The sequence below is a fragment of the Trachinotus anak genome, unplaced genomic scaffold (assembly GCF_046630095.1).
Source record: "Trachinotus anak isolate AG129_WGS33_773 ecotype Australia unplaced genomic scaffold, CSIRO_AGI_Tana_v1 ptg000001l, whole genome shotgun sequence".
NCBI lineage: Eukaryota > Metazoa > Chordata > Actinopteri > Carangiformes > Carangidae > Trachinotus > Trachinotus anak.
In genome coordinates this window covers 7,221,043-7,248,027 of record NW_027273852.1, presented here as the reverse complement: position 1 = coordinate 7,248,027, position 26,985 = coordinate 7,221,043, and the positions used below count along the sequence as shown (strand labels likewise).

At 42.0% G+C, this 26,985-nt stretch overlaps 1 protein-coding gene across 6 annotated transcripts in view; it reads left to right on the top strand.

Moving 5' to 3' along the window:
• igf2bp2a (insulin-like growth factor 2 mRNA binding protein 2a) overlaps positions 1 to 26,985 on the top strand; it is a 52,138-nt gene that overhangs the window by 5,853 nt on the left and 19,300 nt on the right. For all 6 annotated transcript variants that reach the window (XR_011686491.1, XM_071467428.1, XM_071467514.1 and 3 more), the window contains exons 3-5: positions 20,459 to 20,507; positions 23,197 to 23,248; positions 26,749 to 26,812. Coding sequence is in view for 5 of the 6 variants with exons in the window: in XM_071467428.1 (XP_071323529.1) it covers positions 20,459 to 20,507; positions 23,197 to 23,248; positions 26,749 to 26,812 (165 nt within the window). In the remaining variant the exon portion in view is untranslated. The remainder of the gene's footprint in view (positions 1 to 20,458; positions 20,508 to 23,196; positions 23,249 to 26,748; positions 26,813 to 26,985) is intronic.

Here is a 26,985-nt window from a genome sequence, read left to right as displayed (position 1 = left end):
TGCCTGTGAGGAGGTACGGAGGGATCTGTTTTGTGGAGCAGATGCCCAAAGTGTCTCTCAGCTACGTTCATTTTCTGAGTAGACGTTGGCGCGTTTTTTTAACTTGTGGTTGGTCTGTCACAGGACTTTGACTCATTGAGGGTGAAAAAGAGAGCTTTAGATCAGTTTATGTTTTGGTGGAAAACAATGGCAGATGAGACAGATCGTCATTAGCACTTGCAGATATAATGACCATTTACTTGTCACGTATTAACTAAAGGCTTTTATTTTGAGTGTTGAGGCCACTGCGTTTAAATTCGACAATGCTGCTAAATTTGTACAGCAATTATTCACTTTTTCATGAAAGTGGAGTAGTGTATTTTTCTCCTGGAGTGATAACTGACTTGCTAGTGCAACAGAGTACATAGCTTAAGGGAGCAGAGAGATTAGATGTGAGAGAATTGTAGATTCACTGTGTGTCTATCAGACCTGTGGGATCGCTGTTTAAGCTCAGTGAGAGCTGGAAACACCTTTTTTTTTCTTAACACACGCTCGTGTACATCGCAGCAGCAGCTTCTTGGTAAGCTGTCATTCCTATTCCGCTCCAACCTGTTGCATGACTTACACGTCACTGCAGCATTGCACTCATTACAACCAGGAGTTAAATAATGAGCTAGATGACTCGTGAGAGCAGCCGTGAGGAGGCGTGGAAAGGTGTGGTTGGGATGAGGAGGATTGCTCTGACTGGACGTCGTAGTTCTCACATTTTTCTGTTGATACTAAGTTACCGAAATATACTGGAGAAAAGAGAAGTAAAACAAGACCGTTCACTACTTGGAGATGGCTTCACTGCAAGGGAAGTGACAGAATTGGAGCAGTGATTTGCTGATTTGTTTGGTCAGTGACAGATAGCAGTTCATTCATCCAATAGGAGATGAGCATGATGCTTCTTCTGCCTGTGTTTCTATTTGTAACCTCAACATTATTCATAATCTCTCAAGTTCTTACTATTGAATCATGAGAGTAATGGACAGACAGCCTGTGGTGGAAGTATAATAAACCCTCTTTGTTTGGAGACAATGACCATAAAACCTCTGTGAATTGAGCTATTAGAGTCACTTTTCTTCTGTCTACAACAGAATTTGTCATTGATGATACATTCTTATCGGCTCGCTGAGGTCAGTTTCTGTTTGTCGAAAACAAAAGAAAAAGTTGTACCCCTGCACTCTGTCACCACAGAATTTATTAGAAATACGTTTCAGTCATGCTGAAGACTGTATTTCTAATAAATTCAGTGCTAGCAGCGTGTGGGAGTTAAACTTTTCTTTTGCATCATTTCATTCTCTTGCACACCGGTCTAACAGGTGTGCATTAGACAACACCTTGTTCGCTTTCTGTGCAAAAGAAAAGTGTGACAGCCACCATCGCGACCCTTTAAAGAAGGACCCAGCGTTGGTTTGAGCAGATGTTTGAGGACGTGGTTTTGCTAAGCAGGGTTTGACGGATTGCTGGAATCTTAAATGTGTTGCATATGAATATTAATGAAATCTAAATCTCGATTGTGAGTAGTGCTGTTTGTGCGCAGGTTCTTTTTTTGGGGAAGTATTTTCAAGATGTAACAGCTGTTTTGTCTCTCCTTCCATTTCTATGTCCCTCTGTTGCTCAGTCTGTTTCTCGGATGCGTGTGTGCAGTATGTGGGTGTGGGGTTTACGCACATGTAGATATGTTCACACACAGCTTGAGGATGACACTGGAGAGAGAGAGAAAAGCTGCGGTGAGTCCCAGCTGAAAAGCTACATGCCAGATGTATAGTTTAATGTTTCTCACCCCTCAGTGTGCTCGTGCTCCCAATGGGCATCCAAGGGTGTGGTCTCCATGGAAGGGCGGGCAGCTGAGGCACACAGCAGGTGGCATTGCTCACACAAGCAGACCCCGTCCTTGTCCCATATCAACACCATATAACCCTACTACCCTTGTGCAACTCTAGAGCTCTGATGGGTCTTGAACAGGTGAAATGAATACGGCGGAAACTCCCAAAGAGCCAATCAGACTGCGACACGGTGTGAGCCGGGGGCCATAATGCTTACACACAGCCAATCCTACTCGAGCAGGTCGAGTGTTAGGGATCGAGGCTCTTGAAGAGGCTCTGTGACATTGGCATAGAGCCTCGAGCTGGGAATGCTGTTGGCCTCAAGCTGTACTCAGGTCAAATGGTCTTCTTAATCTCTTCAGTCAGACCTTTTCCCCTCGGACATTTCTCAGTCACCTACCTTGATTTTTAAAAGGCAAAGGTCCAGCCAGAGGAGTGGTCATTGGTGGAACAGGCCCCTGCTTCAATCTGATAGGCTCCCCTGGTGTCCCGACCACCGGAGTCAGAGGTAGTTAACTTGGATGGATTATTGGACAGGCTTACTGCATGCAGGTCCATTACATCCTGGATCCAACCTCCGTATGAAGTGACTATTAATAATTCTTGTTGGAAAGTCAATCAAGTGACTACAAAGAGACACAAACAACCACAAACAGACACAAAACAACCACAAAAGATGCAAAATGACCACAAAGAGACAAAAAATGACTAAAAGGAGACACAAAATGACCACAAAGAGACACAAAAAAACCACAAACAGACACAAAACAACCACAAAAGATGCAAAATGACCACAAAGAGACAAAAAATGACTGCAAAGAGACACAAAATGACCACAAAGAGACACAAAAAACCACAAACAGATAAAAAAAAAACCCCACAAACAGATACAAAGCAACCACATAAGATGCAAAATGATCACAAAGAGACAAAAATGACTGCAAAGAGACATAAAATTACCACACAGTGGTCGTAAAAAAGAGACACAAAATGAATACAAACAGACTGGGTGCTTTCCTCCAATGTAGGAGGGATGGGGGGCCTTTTACAAATTTGTGTTTCATAATCTGTCAATACCTGTAGGTGATTTGTAGTTAGGAGCTATGTGCTGATATTATTTCATAATTTAATATTTAAAGTCTTTTATTTGTCATTCATTTATTAACTGAATAAATATAATAACCAACAATGTAGCAGTAATTGCAGCCAAGTACCAGAGCTTTAAATTTAACTCATTTTACAAATGTGCGCCCCCTTCTTTAATCCCCCAGTCTGGCCCTCACCCAGGAGTTTCTAAACCCACCCCCATTTTCAGGAACGTCCAGATATGGTCTAAGAACGAAATGACACTGACTGTTTTTGTACATCATTTATCCCATGTAGCTGCAGGAATTTTTTTTTGACATATATGCGTAATGTCATCTCTCTGTGAAGCCGAAAATGTCAAAAGACACAGTATTGTGACATTTACAGCATCCCGATGCGGGAGCAAAACTACGCCATTGTGCTCGTGAACGTGTGTGCGTGCGTGTGTGTTTACAGGTCACTCTGTATTCAGTTCCAACTGTTCCGGGTTAGGTTCTCCACGTTGCCATGGGAACCAGTTTTGAGTGTTTTGCTTAGTTATAGGAGTAGAGCTCAGACGATGACGGCTTTCAGAGAATGAACCCAAAGTCCTCCAGTGTACAGAACAGCAACAAACAAACCAAAACAACTAAAGTTGAGTTTGCTGCTTGCGTCACCCTGAGATTCACCCCACAAGTAATCATTATAATATCTTTTGATATCAGACTGTAAAAATCCTATGATTACAGCTTAAGTTTGTTATGAACTGCTGTCAGTTGGGGGACTCTGTAATTTCAACCCATTCCCAGGAGAGTGGAGACTGCCTACCGGTTACAGCTGCGAGCCCCACACTGCAGTCCAGCCGTGTGCTGGTGGCTCACACTATGGGGCGGTGCAGCGGTCAGAGTGCTGATTTTATATGACAGTGAATTCATAACTCAGTAAGGTGCCTCAGTAAAAATGCCTGTGTAAAGATAACGCTTCACTGACATGTTCAAGTGCTAATTTTCTGCCCACAAGTGCAGCACGGGAAACTGCTGAGTGGGCTGTCCGTGTATGTCACAGTCGCAGCCCTTTTGTGACCTTTCTTATTCATAAACCCACTCTGAGCCATCATTTCCATCCTTTTCCATATGTATGCCATGGAAGCTGGAAACCCCCACCCTTCCAGCAGAACAAGTCATCTACAGTAAGGTTTTTGCACAGCTGAGCCCCTGACACAACCTGAAGCACAGTCTGACCATTGTGTTTCCTCTGTTTCACACTGTGTCTGACAGAGGAGGAAGACACGGGGAGGACTTCCGAGTCAAACACACGAGCATGTCTCGTGCGTGCTCATGGTTTCCTCCGGGGTCTGTGTGTGTGTGTGTGTGTGTGTGTGTGTGTGTGTGTGTGTGTGTGTGTGTGTGTGTGTGTTCCTGTGTGTCTCGGCTCCTGTGTGGAGAGAAATGAGCACTGCTGATAGAGGGCAGCATTTCTTCCCCCTCTCACTGAGGCTTCCTTAGCAGGATGTGAGAGGCTGCTGGTGGCTTTAAGTGCTTTACCCCTCTCTCAGCAGACTGTGGTAGCTTTGCTCACACACAGGGGGATTTCTGGTTGCAGGTGTGAGACATAGAGACGGAGTTCATGCATATTCTCATATCAGCCCTTTATCTTACCTTCTGTTGACCCGTCGTCTGATTTTATTTCCGTACTGGGGTAGTACCCTGACTTACAGTATATCTAACCTCTCAACTGGGAGTTTGATGTTAATATAACTTCTAAAGGAAATATCCCAACCCACAATTAGTGAGATAAATTTCTGCTTTATACATAGAAAAGCTGAGACAGCCACCTTTACCTCATACCTCTGCTCATTAAGTTTAGCAGGATAATGCAGGTTGAGATTATATTCCTGGGAAAAAGGGCAACTATCAGATTGCAGATTAGACAGAAAGAATTCACATTAAACTCTTCCCTCACTTGAAACTGTCTGTCCTCCTGGTTAGCTTTTTCCTTCAGTTCCTTAGGTTGTGGTAAAGACAAAAGAAAAAAAAAAATCACTTTCAGGTCTCTATGTGAAAGTTTTTTTTTTATGTTTTATGTATTTCTTGAACCTTGCTAGAAAGTGAAATAAAACTTTAATATGAAAGACTGGGGACAAATCAAAAATAGCAAAAATAAAAAAAAGTATATTGTAAGAATGTAACAATAAATTCTAAACGTGGGAGCTCTTCTGAAATGGTCTTGTGGGCCTGATCTGGCCCTGGTCTGGTTGTTTAGGAGCCCTAATCTAAAGCATATGCATGAAGTTATTTAAAGAAGCAGTTCACAATTATGAGAAATGTGCTTATTTGCTATCTTGCTCAATCAGTACAACTATCCTATCTGTCCAAATGTGAATATGTGTCATGAATATATCAGTTTTAAAAATTCATTGATTGGATGTTCAACCATTAGTCTACAAGATTATTTTGCACCCTTCGCCACTGGCAGCTCCTCTTGTGCCTTACAGAGCTGAGCTATGGCAGTGTTTGCAGGCTTTCAGCAGAAGTAGTGTTTAGTATTTGGCAATAGTGATTATGCCATAAAGCCTGTTTTACACAGCTGTGCCTGATCCTGACTATGATTTGCTGAGCCCAGAGATGAGTCGGGTAATGTGGGCCAGGCAGGTGCTAGAGAGTAGGACGGCTCCATCTGCCTCTCTGCCAAGTGACCCAGCACATGCCAATACCCAGTCAGTCGCAGTGTGAGAGACAGGCAGAGCATGTATGTGAAAGAGAGAGATTGTGAGAGAGCAGTGGAAAGAAAAAGACCAGAAAAGGACAGAAAGTTGCAGGGGGACCCCATGGGAGTCCTTTTGATTTTATCACACCGAACGCCAGGTTGTGGTGAGAGCAGCGTAGTATTTTCCTACAGCCGTTGCAGCGCTGCACACACGGAGCCATGAGCCAAATATGAAAACAACTGTAAATAGTTGTTGTCTTGCTGACCCTTGGCTAATGTTTCCCTGGTGGAGCAGAATATTTTATTGTGAAGTGTTCAATCTGTGCATGTCTCACTAAACAGTCTATACTCGGGATTTCCCATGGGTGCAGTAGCTGCTGTGGCAGCGGTGCGCCACTGTGCACGAGGAGCACTATGTCAGTCCTGAGCTTTTTAAGCTGTTTTGCTCCTGCATTTGAATGTGTTCTATTTATGAGTAAAACAGCACTTACAAAACTGCCAAAATGTACGTTGCAAGTTGCCAGGATACCAGGGGATTGATTGATTGATTGGGCGTGTGTGTTTAGCATGGTGTTCTTTGTATTTCTTGTTGCCATCTAACATCAGCACGCTGTTTGCCCAGCCAGCTATGCAGCACCTCTGTCTCACGCATGCAAACAGCATTATGACACTGACTGATGAATTGGCTGCCTGTCAAATTAAATGAAGCACACACTGACACAAATCCAATTTAAATTGAGGAGTGGACCCATAGCATGATCTTGTTAAATAAAAAAACAAAAAACAAAAGGCAAAAACAAGGACCACGGACATCTTTAGCTCACCAGGTTAGTAAATATTTGATGCTGAGGCAGCCATGCATGTGCTCTTGTCAGAGGGTTGCAAAAGTTAATGGGGTCTTTGCCTGTTAAGCAAAGTAAAAAAAAACTGGTCTTTTTTTTTGTTTTTGTTTTTTTAATTTAATCAACATTTACAGAACACACTCTGTCAGTATATGTTCAGGTGATTTTCAGTTTTACTAATGATGGATTCCACAACCAGCAAGATGCAGCTGCAGTTCACCTTCTCACTCTCTTTCCACTGCAGCAGTTGCTGCCTGCCCCCCCCCCACTCCTCCTCCTCCTCCTCCTCCTCTCACGTGCATGCCTTGTGTCAGCGAGCCATGTCAAATGTACCACCTAGATTGCGTGCATTGTCTCTCACCGGGTTCCTGCAGCTCATAATGCCCCTGCTCCCCTGGCACAGTGTGGCAGTGCCAGATGAAGCCGGCTATGTGTTAGCATGAGTGGGTGTGAATAGCGTACAGCTGTATGTTATGTACTGTAAGCTGAATGTGAGCCACCCTATCAGATAGTGTGACAGAGACAGGCGTTTTATTCTTAGTAGAGTTGTGGTTACTGCTATTGGAATTCTTCGACAACAGTAGACCTCTGTGTGTGCATGTGTCCATGTCGTTGCATATGTGTGTGTGTGCACGCTTGTGTGTGTGTGAGTGTGTGTGTGTGTGTGCGCGTGTGTGTGTACACTGCTTCTGTGTTCCTGCCATTCCCCAAAGCAGGAGGCAACAGTTCATTTCAGAGATGGTTGCTAAGATGGTTTTGTTTTAAGTGGTGTGAGGAGTGACTCCAGGCAGCCCGGTTTCCGGTCGCTCGACGTTGCGGGAGAATAAATTACAGAGATGTAGAATGACAAGCTTCAAAGGCGTGTTCAATGACAAAGAGACAGTGGGGTAGATGTGGAGCCGCTGAAGATGATACATTGAATATGTTGCACTTGAAGAAGTATAATTTAACAGGATGCGTGTTTGTCAAGTGTAATTGTTGCACCCTTTGATGGATGCATGTCCACCTCAGGGCGTTCGTAGAGCATTTACAGCACTGCTGCCTCCTCCCCATCACCACATATCATCAAAGCTGGCATATCACAACACATGATTCACAACCCAGGTCAACACACAAACACACACACAGACACACACACACACACAGATGGGCTCTGACTTGATCAGACGTAAGCGCAAATAACACAAATGCCACCAGACAACACACAGCTCTAATTTGCTTTTCCTAACACTGGCTGCTTTTTGCTACGTCTTGAGAAAACGCAACCCACTGCTACAGATGATAACCTTTTGCACGACGAGGTCTGATTATGATGAATTGAGTGTTATTACCGTTTTGTGTGTGCCACATGCTCAGATCTGCCAGGCCGTCACTCTGACTCAGTGCTTTTCAGAGCTGTTGTTGTGGCTGTCTTAAAGAATGAGGGTTGGGTTTTCAGATCAGCCCTCATTCCTAATAACCCCTTCAACTTAGACAGGGTGTTTGTTAAAGAGGGGAACCAGCCTCGTATGTTTTCTGCCAGGAATGATGAAAGCAGCCGGCCTGTAAATGCTTGCAGATTTGTTTTGGTGTTTCTGTGTGGAGAGTCGCAAGGCTGAGTGGGGCTGGAAATCGTCGTTACTGCACCCTTGAATATCATGTCTCGCAAAACAAAGACCTTGTCTCATTGATATTAATGTTTTGATATTGGGCCTCAGGTGGTTCTAAAGAAAGCGTACATTAGGAGAAGGATGTGTTACAACTTCAAAGGCGAAATAGATGTGGGAGAAGTTTGGTCCCTAGATTTTGGTGGTGATAAGGATCTGAGATTTCCAGCCTGACATGTTTTTTTTTTTTTTTTTTTTTTTTTCCTGAAGTAAACTACTGTGTTTGTTTGCTGTTACATTCAGATGCTGTAGCATTTTGTCAAAAAATCAAACATGGATGACAAACAATAAACAAACATGAACCGTTACAGAGGCTGCAGCTTTTGCGAGTTGAGGAATCGCTGCAGCTTGGCAGACGTTCGGGCTCTACTGAGTGCCTTCTAGTCACATATATAAGAGGCACCAACAACAAACCTTTCCCTCAGGCTTTTCCACAATCACCAATAATTCTCTCTCGCCTTCTCTGTCTCACTTTAAATGCTGCCCACACAACAGGCTTTTCCACCCGCTCCCCTCTGCTGTGGAGCTCAGGCTCCCTAACTTGAGATATCGACGTCAACGCAGAATATTTACTCAAGTATTTATCGCCTATTGATTGGGGCGGACACCTCTGTGACTGTCTCTGATAATTGAATTAGTCTGCATGTTACATTCTCACACAGCATACAGGCATCCTCCAAACTCCAGCTACTGTTTCCCTCACTCACAACAACTGCTTCCCATTCCCAGCACCCTCCTCCCATTGAATTGAAACACACACACACACACGTACGCACATAGCTCTAGCACACAAACACACACACACAGCTCTGAACTCCTAACCATCTCCAGTCCACCTCCTCTCTAGCCCCCTGCCTCATTTCCCAGAGTAGGTCAGGATGTGGAGCCATTTTAGCCACAGGATTAAAGTCTGACAGGGATAATGCCACTTCAGCCACTTGTGGGTCATGTGACACGAGATGATCTAAGGTTTTGGGAGGAGCACTATAATGTAATTAATGTATTGGAGGCTCTTATCCATTTGACTCCACCCATTGTAGAGGTGGACCATTAAACCATTAAAAAAACTGCTCTTTTTACAGGCGACAGTAAAGAAAACGCTGATGGCGATTAGTTGTTTGCCACCCACAGTTTTTTTTTTACCTCCCTATGCCCCTCCTCTGCGGAGATAGTGAAGAAAAGCCAGTGTCTCTTCTGCTCAGAACTGCTTGTTGATGTAATTTTAACCTTAAACCCGTTCGTACTGTCCCCCCAACCCGTACAAGTGTGTCCTATATAGATAATCCCACCGCTTTGTTAATCTCTTGATGGCTTATCAGGGTTACCGTACTTCATTTACTTTACTAGACTTCACTCACTTGTGGAAAATTGCTGTTAGTCTGTACTTCGTTTAATCGTTTTATCTGTTCTTATCTCTCACCGGTCCTTTGTTTTTCTTTCACGTGTATCTTTGTTTTTAAGAAGTGTTGTCTTCTGCGAAGTGTCCAGGTGCAATCAGCGAATACATAATTGATTGATAATTTGTGGTTGATATGTATTGTTTTCCACATTAAACATTATTAACCATCAGGCCTCTACATTATTTAAAAGTTCTGATACATTTTAATAAACATTTCAGGGCTGCAACTGAGTTATTTTTATAATCAATTTGTCTGCTGATTAATTAATAATTTGTTATATGAAATGTTAGAAAATAGTGACACACGGTGAACTCCTACGGTGAGTTCCTACAATACAAAGCGATATCTTCAGATAATTCATTTAGTTTGACAAGCAGCATAATCCCTATAATATTCAATTTATAATGAGATAACAGAAAAAACACAGCAAATCTTTTGAGAACCAAGAAAATCAAAATTGTAAGCAATTAATTTTCAGCTAATTTGTTTTATCTCTAAAATACTTGATAATTATATTATAGTAATTATAATTATGTTATATGATGATTATAGTTTATACTTATGGTCTTTAAATGAATACTTAAATGAATAAATGTTTGATGAAAATTCAGACACTGCTACCTTCATTTTCATTCATTTCATTTTTTATTTAACCAGGTGAAAAGGGCAGCATCAAAACATTGTTCAACAATAAATATTCACAAGGCGATCAGGGTAACAGAACTGTGACACACGACAAAAGAAAACACACAAAAACCAGTTACCATGTATGAACAAGGAGGATTTGTCAAAGCTATCTAAGATAAAGTAAAAACAATACATTTAAAAGCAAACACATTAACCATGACTGCTATTTTTCAGACCTTTTAAAACTCACTTGAACTCACCAGCAGCCATTTTAAAAGGCCCCACAACTAAAGGCAAACACAAAACTTTAATTAAACTTATTTGAAACCACATGCATGTATCAGGCAGAGTCTCCCCCGGCCTGGCACCAGTTCCTTGACCCTGTGTTTGAGAAACGTAGTGTGTGTTTCGCTGTTTCCAAACGCTTTGTTCTGCCGCTGTTTGCAGAGCAACGGCTCCTCAGTGACAGCAGCTGTGACTGGCAGGGGTGTTTTGAAATATGCTGCTTATTGACCGTGTTTCTCTTTCTCAGAGGATGAATCTTCACTCACCTCCTGCTAGTTTGTGTGCGTGTTTTCACTCTCTGGTAGGAACTTCCCTGCAGACAGGGGGAGGGGAAAGAGAAGAGGTAGTGTGTTCATGTGTGTGTGAACAAGTAACGCTCGCTCTCCAGAGGGAGCTGGAGGGAGAAGTGAGACAGGCAGAGAGAGAGAGAGAGAGAGAGGGACGATGAGAGACAGATAGGAGAGGAGCGGGAGACCGACCGAGAGGGAAGCAGGCAGGCAAACAGTCTGAGGGCTTGCGTAATGTTGAGTGATGTGCGTGCGGTATTGATCCAGGTTAACCCCTGCTGGGACCTCCACCTATGGCAGGTGGGCTCAGCCTTCCAGCCACAGTGTAATACCGTACGGTTGGCAGATTAAAGGATGAGACCTTAGGAACAAGCTGCACAACTCATCGTAAAGCAACAGAAGCAGCCATGAGGAGCAGCTGACAGCGTCGACCCACACTGCACCACCGCAGTAGGAGCTGGTATCCACCTGTCAGTAGCTCTTAGCACCGAGGTGTGTGAGAGACACAGAAAATACATCAGTGTGATCGTGTAGAGAAGAGTAGGCATTGCTATACATTAGCGTGCCTGTGGATGTGTGTGTGTGTGTGTGTGTGTGTGTGTGTGTGTGTGTGATTGCGTGTCAGTTGTGCCCCTGTAGGTTCACTGTGTGCCTGTCAGTGACAGTGCTGACTATGTGCTTTGTGACAGGGACTCAGAGGAGTCCTCACTTAGTGAAGTAGCAGCGCGGAGGAGCAGGCAGTCGTTTGATGTGTGCAGGACAGGACAGAACAGCGTAGCACATGACTCTGCAAGTCCTCTTGAATCATCTGTCTGTTTATTATTATTGGTTGTTTTTTTTTGTTTTTTGTTTTTTTTTTGTGGCTCAGTGAATTAAAATGAAAATGCTGTCATTGCACCTGAGTAAATGTTTGCTGCATTTTGCATGATTAGCAGAAATTGCTTTCTCACAGGATTGTTGTGATGTTTAATGCCCTGCACATTCAGTCTGTTAAATTTATTTATTCAGTTTTAGTTGTTGGCTAAATACTACTACTACTACTACTACTATATATATATATATATATATATATATATATATATACACACACACACACAAATATATATATGTGTGTGTGTGTGTGTGTGTGTATATATGTGTGTGTGTGTGTGTGTATATATATATATATATATATATATATAGACATAGACATCCACTCAAAAGTGCATTATAGTTATTGTCATTTCACTTGGGTGTCTGTGCAGAATGATGTATGCGCAGTATGAAACTTTTTTTTTTTCCATTCACGTTCACCTTCAATCTCAGTTTAACATGTGTAGCTATGAGCATGATTTGTGACTACACACCTAGTCAAGAAGCCAGTAAAGGATCTTTAAATATTAATGCCTTTTCAAATATCTGCAGTGGATTGAAATGTTGTCAGTTTAAATAAATACGTGGTTTGGTGTCAGTGCACAGGGGTTATGTATATCATCGATAGGTCTTTAGAGGCTCTCCATTCAAATGTTTCATTGACGTCTCAGTGACATTTAATCTAAGATTTTCTTCCTGTGGTAAGCAGTCATGCGTCATTGTTGTGGTAGTAGTATCAGATAATTGTACTTTCTTCTTCCTGTACAGTTCTGACTTTGAGATCTCCTTACTTCAGAGTAATCCACTGTTTCCTGCTGCTGGTCTCCTATGATACTGGCTGGGAGGAGGTTTTGCAAACACATATTTAAATTAATTTGGGACAAGCATGCATTTTACACACTAAATGTAAATTTTGTGTAAAATGCATTTGCTTTGAAATGTGTGATTTCACGTTCAGCTCAGCTGCTGTTATCACTGTGTTGGAAATACATTATGCCACAGTGATAGGAGAATGGAACATTTAAAAATACTCATGTCATTGGTTTAGTGGGAAATACGGGGGGGGGGGGGGGGGGGGGGGGGGGTGTTTTGTGTCAGCTGGGCACCCTGTGGCATTTTAGCACTGAATGAGAAGTGAAAATCATTTTATATCCACAACAGCATGCAAAAAGCTTTGGACATTGAAGGAGTGCTGTGTGTGTCTTACCTAATTGTTTACAGATATGATTTTTTTGGGTGTAATTTTGTTATTTCTTGGTGGTGCTATAATATGCATATCAACGCCCTCTATAAATGCTTCTGTGGACACAGTTGATAATGACAGAGGAGTGTCTGAATCAGTGTAAACATGAGCCGTTCTCTCACGCTGTGTAAATCTCAAACATGAATGACTAGTTGAATCACTGAAATCTATTGAGTTGTTTGTAATTAAGCCCATTATGAGATGCTGAATCATTCCCTGATGCAAGATATTTATCTGCTTTAAATTTCCCTGTGTACCAATAGACCTCCTCAGTGAACTTTGCAGTACATGTAATGGATGAAGACACAACGTGCAGTGTTTCCTTATTTACATCTTTCTATTAACCAGCTGAGTGAGTGTTGACAGCGAGGAGCAGACAAACGTCAACAGGAAGGCTGTGGCTTCCATTAGACCTGCGTGTGTCTACCTGCCTGCCTCTTGGCCTGTGTCTCCCTGCTTCGGTGTCGTAGTGAAAATGAATGTGTGAAGAGAAACAGGCAGGCAGGTAAGTCTGCTGAATCCTGATGAGTTCTCCCCCGCCGAGGGCTGGGAAGGGAAAACTGAAGCAGGCACCTGAGCTCTACTCACTGAGATGAGATGGTTAGCAGCTCCAGCAGCAGCTTTGTTCACTCTGCAGTGTCAGTGAGAAAAATACGTGGTGAGGGAGCAGTGAAAGGCAGCAGATACAATGCCTGTTTTCTTAGTCTGGATGATGGGGGATAGATTTTTGATAAAAGCTAATTAGTGCCTGGAGGAATTAAAGGATTTAATGAAACTGAAAGTGAAGTAAAACTGTCACTAGCAACAATTGTTAATGCATTTTTATAACTTGAGGAGGAGAAGCAATTTTCCCACATTGCCTCTGAAGGTTCTCCTTCGCCATAAAAACAGCAATTATGATATTGTGTTTAGATTATGACACTATGAGTGTAGGTAGATTGTTAATTTATTAAGTTAAAGGGACCATAATTGATATTTTTACATTAACAATGGAGCAAATCACTACGTGCAATGTGAGAGGGGTCTCTCAGAGACAAACCCACAGAGAGTTATCACCCAAAACTGCAGGTCCCTTGTTCAGCCCACAGCTTCTCTGTTTTTAAGCTGCTAAAGAGCCAGATATTTCCTTCAGGAGTTGGTAGAGGCCTCAATCACAGCTAAGAGAGAGTGAACATTGGATTATAATGTTGCTTCATATCTGCTGGATGTGTAAATAATAATACCTTTTGTGTTTACAGAGAATCTGTGAGTGCAGGTTTAATTAAAGAGTATGCATTGATAAATTGTGAGGATAGCTTCATTCATTGAATTTGCTACAGGAAACAATCAACTTCTGTGTCACTGAGAAGTCTTTTTTCCAGCGCCAGAACTTTTCATCTCAAAACAGCACCTTTAATGTTCACCTCAGTATTCAGGCATCGCTGCTTTAATTTTTTTTCATTTTAATTTTAATTTTTTTCCCCCTAAACTAAATTTCCAAGTCAGAAATTTCTCCCACACTGTTTTGTCAGCTTCTGTCAAGGACGAACCTTCATTTTTATTTATTTATTAATTTATTTTTCTGTGAGTACACATTTGTAGTTAACCTTCTATATCTATCCAGTTGGCTTGGGCAATATCTCGATATGTTCCTGTTGTGATAGACGATATTTAAAAAAAAAAATCTTTTCAATATTATGAGAAATATTGCATATGGCAGGAAAAATTGCATCATTCAAAATTATTGAATATAAGCCGACCAGCCCGACCAACCAGATAACTCTTTATTTCAGGGCTCCTTCTAAATAATTTCCTAATCAGTTCCAGGTAATATGGTATTACTTAGAAGAAAAATAGGAATGTCCTCTTTAGAAAGGCTTCATTTAAACCCAAGTAAGTTATGTTTTAAATAATTTGAATTTTTTCTCTTCACATATGCTAATTTGTTTGTTTGCCTGGAGACAAATTTCACATTTTGTATGCAGACCTGCCAAATCTAAATTAGACTAGCAATTAATTTGAATTAATTAATCAGAAGCATACAGATTGAACACCGTCTCTTTCCAACTCTAATTAGTACAAATTTACTACTTCGTTGTAGGAAACTTCGTGGAAATTATTAGGAAATGATTTGGAAATTACAGACCAGCAAAATAAAGCATTACCATATTTGTCTACAGTGTAATTGTCTACAGTGGCTTCCATTTCTTCTGAGCTCTCTGATGTGTTTTGACAGCGCTCACAGCCCAGTACACAATCACGTACTCACACATGTAATGGAAAAATGTTACTTGAAGTCTAACACAGTGTTTCAGGCTGCAGTGTATACTATATATGTAAGGCACCTTTTCATACAGCCTGTGGTAGCACGTGAGCTGAGGAGCTGCTGGTTTGTTTGTCCTTCTGGAGTATGGACAGCAGCAAATCTTTGCGGCTGAAGGACAATAACAATGCATATGCACTTCTGTCATACAAATCCTGTTATCTCTGCTCCACAACAATTGGATGGGCCTTAGAGAAGTGCTTAGGTGCACTACAGAGAAATGGTCTGAGCTCCATCTTAATCCAGCAACAGAGAGTGGGACACAGTGGGTGCGCTGCCAGAGTTTGAAAAGAGGAGCAGGGGGACGTCTTCCACACAGTGGGGTGTACTGAATATTGTTGACTTGTTGCTTCCTCTCTGAGATTTCAGGGCATTTAAGCGCTTAAGAGCTTTAGGGTCAAAGCTAGAAACTGGGTTAATTCAGATTAGACAAGTCTGTGGTTAATGTTTAAGGACCACCAGAGTATTTGACACAACCCACCCAAACCGACCCATATAATAAAGTACTGTTTCACCTCTAGACTGGGTGTAAAGGTGAGGTTTGTCTTTGTTGGTTTCAGCTGGTGTAAATAAAAACAGTGTGGACATAGTGCTAGTTCAGAGCTTTACAGTCCATACTGATGCCATAAGAACAACAGGACCTCACATACATGCACATGTGGCTGCAAATGTATCTGATGATCACATTATACTGCACTCAGCACTGCAGCATCAGACTACTACACAGAAAAAAATCCGAGGCATTAGTGTCGCTTAGACAGTCTATATCACTGGATTTGTAATATGATCACGTAATAGATGCATAATCACACACCTCCAGTGTGATTTATGGCCGCAGAGGTTTTCATTTCCTATTTTATCTGCATGGCATGGCTGGGTTGAAGGCCAGATCATCTTTCATTTTGAAAGTCATCAATTATCTCCCGTGCAATGAAGTCCTTCGTGGGGCTGTTTCTGGACTGATGTGGACTTCCCTTTCTGTGTCTGTTGTGTCATGAAAGCGTGGCCTTCAGCGGGAACAAAGTGCTTTGTCAGGCAGACACAGAGACAAGGAAAGGGAGGGCCGGGAAAATAAAGATTTCTGTTGTTCCGACATGAGACTGCTTCAGTGATATTGCTCACACCTTATCACGAGAAGTGAATAATTTGATGGAGCATTACATATGTGCCTATATTGACAGGACACGAAGGCGAGGTGGTTGTAACTGGAGAGTTTTGCGCCGAGAATGAGTCTCCTAAGTGTTGACAGCTAAATCGACGCAATCAGTCAAGAGAATTTAGCAAACAATGAGGTTTCTATTGGAGGTGACTGTGTGTGCAGAAGTGTTTGTGGGAGTTTTGTGAAGCAGTGGGCCTCAGACAGGCCCGGTGGACTGAAAGGCTATTTGGGATGTCTTTTTATTCGTCCAGAGACAGCCTCCCCGCTGGGCACAGCTCACAGCCTTGTGAGCCGTCTCTGACAGCACAGGCATCCACACAGAGCAGGGACAGAAAGGTAAACAAGGCTTTTAAAGGCCTCATTAGACATAATACTTGAGCAGAGAAGGAAACGTTTAATCATTCACTCCTGTGAGTTTCTGTTAAAAAAGGAAAAAAGGTTTTGACCTCAGTGAAAGAAGTCTACAAGATGCCTGAAGAGGACTTTTTTGTGCTCTTGTGTGATACTTTGATTTTTGTGGGGGCGTTTTCAGGACAAAGTACAACAGAGTTTATGACAAATTGAATAACCATTACGCCCTGTCTATAGCGACTGAATAATGTGAGAGATTTATGGCAGGATCACAGACAGGAATAAAACTTAAAGGTCATGCAAGCCGTTAATCTGCATACGCCATACCTGCCAATAATTCATTGTTGATCAATTAATAGGTTAAACTGAAGTGGCTGCAGTTCCACTTATTACAGTTCTGTAAGCTTATTCACAACCAAATACTCTAAGCAGGTATTTGGCCTCTGTGACCTATAGACACAACGGTGTTAAAATGTAGATCAAAAGCGAAGGAGAACAAAAGGAAACATCACAATGGATGAAAACACTGCAGAGAACACAAGGGCTTCATAGGCTCATCTTCAGGCTCCCTGCAAACCTCTGGCGGGGGGTGAATACCCTCTTTCTCACCCCTCTGCCCTCTCAGAGGTTAAAATTCCTTCGACTGCTCCGCATGCATGTGCGTATTAGTATGGACGCGTGTGCACAGTCACGGTTTCTTACTTGGTGCAGGTGGGAGCAGTAAATATTAGCTTTTCAAATTAACATGGCCACCCTCAGATATTTAAAGGCCGAAATTGAGAGGCTTTCTTTTTTCTCTTGGCAGGCCGCTCCAAACCAACAGCAGACAGCATGGTTACATTCAACAAACATTAAGTAACCATTGACTTCAGTTTGGATCTTCTTCTGTAATCCAGTTTGGACCTTGGGAAAGGAGGAGCTGAGAAAGGGCGTTGAGTTCACCTTGAATGCAAACAAACAGGAGATATTAGTAGATGGCCTGCTGCCATACATAATACCACTGGGTTATTCCCTGATTGTAGCGTAACACATATAACCTGAGGATGTCGGCAGCTACATCTGAACATTGTAGACAGACGGTAGTATATGTTGCAGGGTGGCATGTGTTGTGGGCCTCTCCCTGCCCTGGAGACAGACAGACTGACAGAGAGCAGTGATCTTATGGTCAGCTAGCGGCCACAGGCATGCTGAAAATGAGACCTTGAAAACTGTCGGGAGGCAGTGTCACTTTTTCCGAGAGATGTCCATTCAGGAAGCTTCTTCTACATATTTCAGAATGACAGACAATGACGAGTGCAAGCTTCAGAGGAGAAAACAAAGGAATAGAAGGAGAGGTCGAGCTTGAAAAGGGTGAGGATGTGTGTGTCGAAGTGATGTTACTGAGACAACGTCCTTCAGGAGTTTTCCCCACCTGACAGTGGATCCGTCAATGTTCTTATTAACATTAAAGAGTACAGAGGACGGCAGCCCTGACACTGCAGTTCAGCGTCATATGGTCTAACATTACATCAAGCTTACTATTGGCACGTCAATTATAACATTAAAAAACAATACAGATCCAGGCCCTCAGAATCCACGAGCTATTAAAGCAGACAGTGCTGAATGAAAGGAGCTTTTAGTTTCCATATTGGGCAGCTCATGGATGCCAGCGTTTGGGTCTGTTTTGAGGTTTTGAATTGGCCTTAAAACGCTTCCCAGCCATTGGCTGCTTCTGAGCTACAGGAGGTTGTGTACTATGTTGAAAAAGGTGATGTGTGTAAGTGGCACAGACAGATTTTTTTAATCAGGTTTGGATACTGGTTGCCAAAAGAGGTCTTTCGTTGAGCTACTCGCTTCAAACCACCATCAGTGACAGAGAGCTGGCAGGTTTGGTCAGACGCACAGGAAAGTGTCAGTTTTTGAATTTCTTTTTTCTTCTGGATGTTTGTTTCTTAAGGAGGATGCACTGGACAGAGGATAAACTAGACTTAACTCATTTTTCCTCTTATTTTATTTATGAAAGTACAGTTTAAACTGATGTTAAAATTAGAATTTGTTGTTTGTGTCTTGTTTTTATTTTGTGATTGCTTTCCTTATAATCAGTATTAGAAGTCTGTTAATTTACTCCTTATTAGTTTAACAATGCTGCTTGAGGTACAGATATATGGATGAGGAGAGGAGAGGAAAGGAGAGGAGAGGAGAGGAGAGGAGAGGGTTGTCCCAAATCCATGTGACGCTGTGTTTTTTTTCTTGAGCGGCACAATCAGAAAGACTCATTCATTCATGTCCAGCTGCCGGCTCAGTCCTCCTGTCCTCTCCTCGCTGCCGACAGGAAATTCTGACCTGTGGTCTTCTTCGTCCAGACGTGTTCGGAGAGAAAGATGCAAAACCTTGATTGAGAAATGTGTGTTAGTGTGTGAGCATGTTCCGTAGATACAGGACAATAGCTGTGCGCGTACTTGTTTGTGTTTCCTGTGGAGAGTCATCCTGAACTTAGATCCAGCTCTCATTATTGCTTATTACCTTTCCTATCTACTTCATCTGTGCACCTCCATGCCTCAGTCTCGCTCTTGTAATGCCTCCTAATTGTGCGCTGAAATGCTTCTGAAATGGTTTTTTGGGATACGGCGGCTCAGCGGTGTGGCTTTTTCTCTGCCAGTCTCTCTGCTTTTTAAATCAGCAGCTCTCATTGCGGAGCTGGACTCTCTCACGTTAATGTAGTTGTTAACAGCTTGTGGTCAGCAGGCGGTTTGTGTGGCTTTGCTATTTGAGCTGACACGCTCACTGGAAGCAGAGAGAGGCTGTGTGGAAGCTCTGGATCCCAAAACGACCGGGCACAGAGGGACGCTGTCCCATTTGTACGTCTATCTCTATCTGTCTGACATATTTTGATTAAGGACTGAAAGCTTGCTCAAATCTTTTTGATCTTGACAACTCAGGTTTTCAACATTGTTGGTGTTGAAATCAAATGCGCAACAGTGCAAACAGTTGGTAGCAAGTGAAAAATAAATAAATAAATGAAAATTGAAATGCATGTGAATTGGAAACAAGATGGGAAAATTGTGAAAGAATAAATTCGTAAATTTTCAAGGATTGAATAAAAATCATATATTGTTTGGTAAAGTATTTTTTATTTCTGTCTTTTATCTCTTATCCGAAATCCAGTCAAAAAGCGCACCTTCTGAGGCTCTGATTGCTCCACTCAGGATGAAGGAAGCCCCTCTTTGTGATGTCTTTGCTTTTCTCAAATTGTTTCATCTCTCTACTACAGCCATTTTTTAAATGAAAATCTGTGGCAGTTGTGTCACTTTTTCACTTCTCATAGTGAGAGTAAGAATAACACTCGTAGGAGGATGTTACCGAGAGCCACCAGCTGCTATCTAATAAACGTCCTCACCTACACACCTAGATCTGCTTCCGCACTTCTGTGAAAGTCCTTTGATTGGAAATACTGTCTAATGAACTGTGGGTGTTGTAGAAAGTAAGACTGTTAAATTACACACAGTGTGACACGTCTGCCTCTACGTTTCTGCCCTTGTCATGGAAATATATCTGCTGATAGCTGCTGATAACACAACACAACACAACAAACCCACAGCCACTATATGTGTGACTATATGTGTGTGTTTGTATGTGTGTGAACTTGTTTTACTACGTCCACTATACATGTGGGGACCAAAATGCTAAATGGGTGTTTGAGGGTCAAGACTTGGTTTTAGGGTTAGAGTTAGGTTTAGGGGCTAAGGATGACGGGTCCCCAATAATATAGTAAAACAAGGACTGTGTGTGTGTGTGTGTGTGTGTGTGTGACTTTATGGTTCAGGTCTGTTAAATCCACTCCGTCTTTGTGTCTCGTCTCTGCAGGAGTCGGAAGATCCAGATCCGGAACATTCCCCCTCATCTACAGTGGGAGGTCAGTTGGTTGTCTGTGAATGTGTGTTTGTGTATGTGTGTGTCTGTGTGTGTGTGTGTGTGTGTGTGTATGTTTGTGCGTGTGTGTGTGTGTGACGGTGATGCCCAGTTGAACACCACCAAGTAGCATATAAACCAGTTTCCCGACAATGAGTCACCAGCCTTTATACTGTATTTCTCTGTGGACTGAAGTGTGTGTGCGTGTGTGTGTGCGTGCAGATGTGTTTATGTCTGTGCTTGTATCTACTTCTACATGTTTGTTACTACGTGTCAACACAACCTTGCTGGGGTCCAAGTCGCTTTTCTTTCTCATGTCACTCTGGGTTGCCAATGCTCCTTGCAGGTCGTCTCCATGCTGCACTTGCTTTTTGTTTCCCTCATAAAACTTACAAAAGTTCGGAGACGCTTAAATGAATTAGAAATACAGTATACAGGACAAATCATTCTCTCTGTTTGTTTGAGAAATTTTGCGTCGTTGTCAGATAATATCCCTTAACCTTAGGATGCAGCCTGCAAATCCAAATCATTTCACAGAGAACTTCTGCTCGTGGTGGTCATGGTGCTGTCTTTCAGACATCTGTCCACTTTCTGGCGCCTACTTGTCATCTTCTAGGGAACATTAGTAAATATTCAAGACAGTTACGCAGTTGTTTCAAAGTAACTTAGTACACTTACTCGAATACTGTACTTAAGTACAATTTCTAAGTACTTTTCTCGGCCAGCTACACATTAATGCATCAGTGATGGTCCTCTGAGAGTATGCTTTGTATTTGATAATATAACATTCTGACAGGAGACTTTTTGCATAAGTAAATCATTAGGTATTTTCACATTGTGGTATTTCTACTTTTACATAAGTAAAGAGTCTGAATACCTTTTTTCAACACTGCTCTATCTTCCATGCATCAGGGCTGTAATAGTAAAGGAAAAGTGCAGGTAAACCCTAATTTCTGCTGTTTTTTTGTGGCTTGATAGATGCATCCTTCAGTCATTGTATTTCAGTCACAATAATCTACAGTGTCTTAAATGAAACACAATATATCTTTATAATAGATCAGTGTTAGTAGTTTGACAGAATAACACAACTGGTTGATGAAATGCAGTTACTAGGTGAACACTTTGACTCATATGAAAAATCAACATTTTGTGTTTTCCAGATCACAACTGAAACTATCTGACAGTTTAACAGCTGCACTCACTCACATTACTCATGTAAACGCCCCTTTAGCACCATAAGAAAACATGAATAATTTAAATATAGATCTGGGTATTGTCTCTGTATTAAAGCATTTGTCAATCATTTTAGGAATTAGGGTAGTTAGGTTCCAGTTTTGTGCTTTCACTTTTACATTTATATTCTGCCTTTAAAAAGCAACCAGTAATTTACTAAATCACGTTGCACCTTTTAAACTCGCAGAATGTTTCTGTTGGTAAAAACAAAATCGGTTGCTAGGAAACATGAAGTAATCAACTATGTAAACAGGAAGCCATTGCAGTATCACAAGCTGTAACATGTCTTCAAAAAATAACATTTGGAGTCTGACCAATAACTTGCCTGACTTTACAGACATAGGTACAACTTTATTTTATTTAATAATGTATATGGAAAAATGTTTATATTTCAGAATTAGTAGTTTAGAGTGAGAGGGAAATATCTGATCATGCACTTTTGTTTGTGTATGGATGAAAAAAGGGATACAACATGTACAAGTACATGTACAACAAGCTCTAGATTTGCTGGGGGTGTATTTTTTCACTTTAGACAGAGCTAATCCAGCTGTTTCCATCTGTATTCAGTCTTTAAGATAAGATAAGATAAACACCTCCCGAATCCAGTCCCACATGTTACACACAGGCATGAAAATGCCCAGATGATATTGATATGATATTAAAATGAATAAAAATTATGCCACACTTCAGAGCTGACAAATAGCTACACCTCTCAGTCTTTTGTTTAATAATTATATTTGATGTAGCACATCCTACATAATGTCACATGATCTCATCATTGTAATTCATTATTTGATTCATTTGCATTTTCTAGCTTAAGGGTTGGTGTGTAAATGCTGTTTGACACATTTTCTTTTGTCAACAACGATTCCATCTCTGCCAAGTGTTGAAACATTTCTGTGATCATTTGTCTTTTTTTTCTTCTTTTGAATTATTTCCGTTTCCACTCCATCTTTTTAATGCCCATATTAAAAATGTGCATAAGAACAGGTGGAACAGGTGGAAAAACACTTACCAGTGTCTTCTGTCGAGCTGGTGATGTTTAACCTGAAGGGCCTCGGGCTTATGGGAAATGTTTTTTTTTGTTTTTTGTAAAGGCAGCTAATACAGAAATATTAAATGACCAATTATATCTCATTCTTTTAAAAAACCTTTCTATCCCCATCTAAACAAATGAAGTTAATTGCACAAAATACTGTTATGCATGGTTATGTTCAAAGGCTGGATCGCTAATAATTTGCTCTAAATGTCAATGGGATTTTGAATGAGGTGCTGAAGTTCTGGTTTCATTCTGGCTCTCTGTTAAGCTACCTTGTGACTTGAATCACTGGCTCACATAAGCACTGGTAGTATCAGACATTTGTGTGTATATGTGTCTGTGGGTATGCCGATGTGCTCGTGTGTTTTTGCATCAGTGGCCATGCTCGTGTCTCTAACTCCCACTCTTGTCTCTCCCTCAGGTTTTGGACGGCCTTCTAGCTCAGTATGGTACTGTAGAAAACGTGGAACAAGGTACAGAACTCCTCTCCTCCCTGTTTGTTGCTCATCTCCTCATCATCATTATCATCATCATCTGGCTCCGACTGTTCAATGCACACGTGTCTATTCAGCAACACAGACACACACACACACACACACACACACACACACACACACACACACACACACACACACACACACACACACAGACCTCCCAGTGAGTCAAGTCTCCCTGTGTGACTTGACTTCCTCATTACCATCATCCCACACACCCATTATCTAAACATAACCCATCTCTCAATATAAATCTGCCTTTATCATCTTGTCTGTCTGCGTACGCACATGTGTGTCTTACAAGTCTGACCCAGGGACAGGAGCGTTTGAATTACACGCAGCCTCTATAATAAGCACTGTGTATTGCCACGGGTCCCCTTGGCTTCAGCGTATGGATTGAAGTGGGCAGGCATGGCAGACGTCCATTAGTAATGTGTCCGTGTGTGTGTGTGTGTGTTTATGCCTATGCCTCTACGTGTTTGTGTGTGTGCGTATGTTTTGGGGAGGTGCATCGTGGTAATGGGTGAGGACAGTTTAGGCGCCTGTGGTAAAGCTTTTGCACTGTCTGAAGGAGTGTGTGTGTGTGTTTGTGTGTGTGTGCAGAGTCAGCACTAGAGTTATCCTTAAGACCTTTTGGCTGTTTACACACACATGCACGAGTAGTAGACGAGCATGGGGAGAGACACAAATACTCACACACACGACACAGTTTCTCTCTGTGAGTCAAACCAGCCAAGACCAACTACCACCCAGTGTAGCCATGACAGGTGCTAAGAGAAAACCCAGCGGAGAAATCGCTCCGAGTTTCCCAGGTGCTGCAGAAAAATGGGACACTTCATGTGTACCGTCCCAGAAGCCAGCGCAGCGTTACCTCTTCTTCTTCTTCTTTACCCGTCAGCACAGCTATCCAGACGTTGGAGTCGCGCAGTTACGCTGCACGATCAGAGCTTCCATAGCGCCATCTCGTTAGTGTATCTGTCCCCATCGTAGTTGCCGTCTCAACTTCCTGTGTGCTCACCTCCCGTCCTGTCACTTTTCTCTGCCTGCGTCCATGCGCTCTGGTTACCGGGGCGAGGTTTTTTTGGAGGAGTCCCATGTTCCTGTGTGGCATGGTGAAGGCTGCCGGTGGTGGGGCAGGGCAAGGCGGGGCGGGGCAGAGCTGGCTGTGAGCGCCGGGGCTGGGCACCATGCCAGGCTCTGCCCACTCACCCTCTCTAAGCCAGCTGGGCGCTCTCACTAGTTTTAACCCTTCCAAACCTGCTGTCCGCTGTGCACCAGCTGACAGAAAGACATGCTCTGATGCCTCCCAGGAAAAAAAACAAACAGTCCAACACTTTTTCACTCTTTATATGACACTGGCAGTGTATCTTGTCCTTGTAGGTAACTTGCAGTGGAGTTTATTAGCACATTCTTTAAGCTGTCTAAAGCATCTGGAGAAAATGTTCTTTTTCCTGCAGGCTTTGGCATCAGTCCTAACAATCAAACAGCAGTGGCTTCTGTGTAGACATTTTGACATTTAGCAGTTACACAAACAGAGTTTCATCTTTGACAAAGCAGAGATGCCATTATCTGATGTGACAGAGCCTTTGGTAGGCCAGAAGGTATATTATCAATGAGGCATTGCTGTGTTTCTTTTCCTCTTACTGCCACTATCGCTGTGGCTCTGTCACTCTACAGGTACTCAAAGCTATATTTTCCAAAAAATAATAAAAGGTTTTTCTGTGAAATGAAGCAAAATTCAACTAGATAAAACACGTTAAGAAAACATTTATTTACCACACAAGTAAATAACGGCAAAAATGCGAAACTAGAAGGGCACTCAGAGAGCACAGATCTCCGCTAAGCCAGTGTCAAACAACATACACCAGACATCAGAGAAAAAAATCTAAATTCATCGTAAATGATCTGAATCTGGAAACTTTATGGGTTCTTCACCAACCGCGCACCATCCCTCCACCAAGCTCAGTTCAAATTGGATCACTGTTTCTCTGTAATCCTGCTGACAAACAAACAAACGCAGGTGAAAGCACAACCTCCTTGGTGCAGACAACAAAAAGTGAAAACCATTAAATATGATGAACAGATGATATAATTTTTCCCTCTTCTCACTGACAACAGTAGAGAAGCAAAGTTTTTGCAGTTCAGCCTCAGTACCCAGAGTTCACTACCAAGCATTTTGTATGTAATTTGTCCATCTGTCAGGGAAGAATCCATTAAATTTTTTGGGCAGATCCAGTTAAAGGCGAGGATTCAATATTTTCTTTTTTTTTTCATTACTTTCTTTAACATTGCGAGATAGGGCATTTTTCAACACAGGAAATAATGTATGGATCTTGATGTAAAAAAATCAGACATATTAATAGCTTTGAGATTTATGTCTTTGCAGAATTTGGTGCAGATTCACATAATAATTTGGATCTGACAGACGTGTAGGATTTTTGGCTTAGCTAGAGGTATGTGGTCTATTCATTGCCATTCTCAAGAGCATACCTCTCCCAAGGCCAAACAATCCTTCCAAATTGTACAACCTCTTAGATCTGAACACCATGAATATATCTGAATTTCTTATTCAAAGTCCTTACATTATGTCCCAAGAAACTGAAGAAAATGTTGAAAAATGCCCTGGCTCGTAACATTAAGGAAAGTAATTAAAAAAACAAAAAAAATCCCGGCTCTGCCCTTTTTACCTGAACTGCACCCAAAATTTTATGGGATCTTCCCTGGCCCCACCCCTCTACTATGTTTGGTGCAAACGGGCGTAATGCTGCTGACAAACAAAGACAGAAACAAACCAACCAACAAACAGACACAGGGGACAACACAATCTCCTTGACAGAGGTAATTAAATCAGTTCTTTGCTTCATCCCAAATTGAGTCCAAAACACAGATACTCAGATATTCAGTTTACTTTATTCAGAGAGAAGAAAAAGCAGCAATTCTCACAATGGCACAGCTAAAAACTATGAGATGTTTTGCTTGAAAAATGACAAAAATGATCAAATCATTATCAAAATAGTTGCCACACTTGAATCAAAGTCACTTTACAGTTCGATGTTTTCAAGTATGTCAGGTCAAACTTCTTTTCCTTTTTTTCTCTGCCTGGCACAGGGGAACAAATCTTCCCAAGGTGTGTCTCTGTTGTACATTTCATTTCACTTTATCCCAGATTGCTCGCTTTGTTTAGGCTGTCACGAGAAACTTAAATCCGTGATTGTGCAAGAGGCAGAGAGTCTGTTGTGTTAAGCAGCTCCTGTCTGTAGAGGCAGCAGCGGGATCTGGAGGGCAGCCAGTGTGGTGATGGCTGTAATGGATTTACACAGACAAGTGGCTCTCAGGGTCACCACGGGAACCTGGACGCGTGTCTGACTCACCTACGGCAACAACAAAGACCTGCTACGTACATGTGTAAATGTGGCCCCTGTCTCACGTTTTTGCTTTGTTTCTTTCTCCCTCCTTCTCCTCTCTTTCTTGTTTCACAGTGAACACTGACACAGAAACAGCGGTGGTGAATGTTACGTACGCAACCAAGGAGGAAGCTAAAGTGTAAGCGGCACAAATAATGACTGATGCAGCCAGGTTGCAAGAGTAAGGCTGGAGATGTACTTGCTTTTTACCAGCGTGTTTGCACAGACTAGCAGCTGCAACACGAGCAGCATTGCTCACATACCTGTCTATGTAAGATGATGGCAGAAAAAAAAGCAGCAGCGGCAACAATG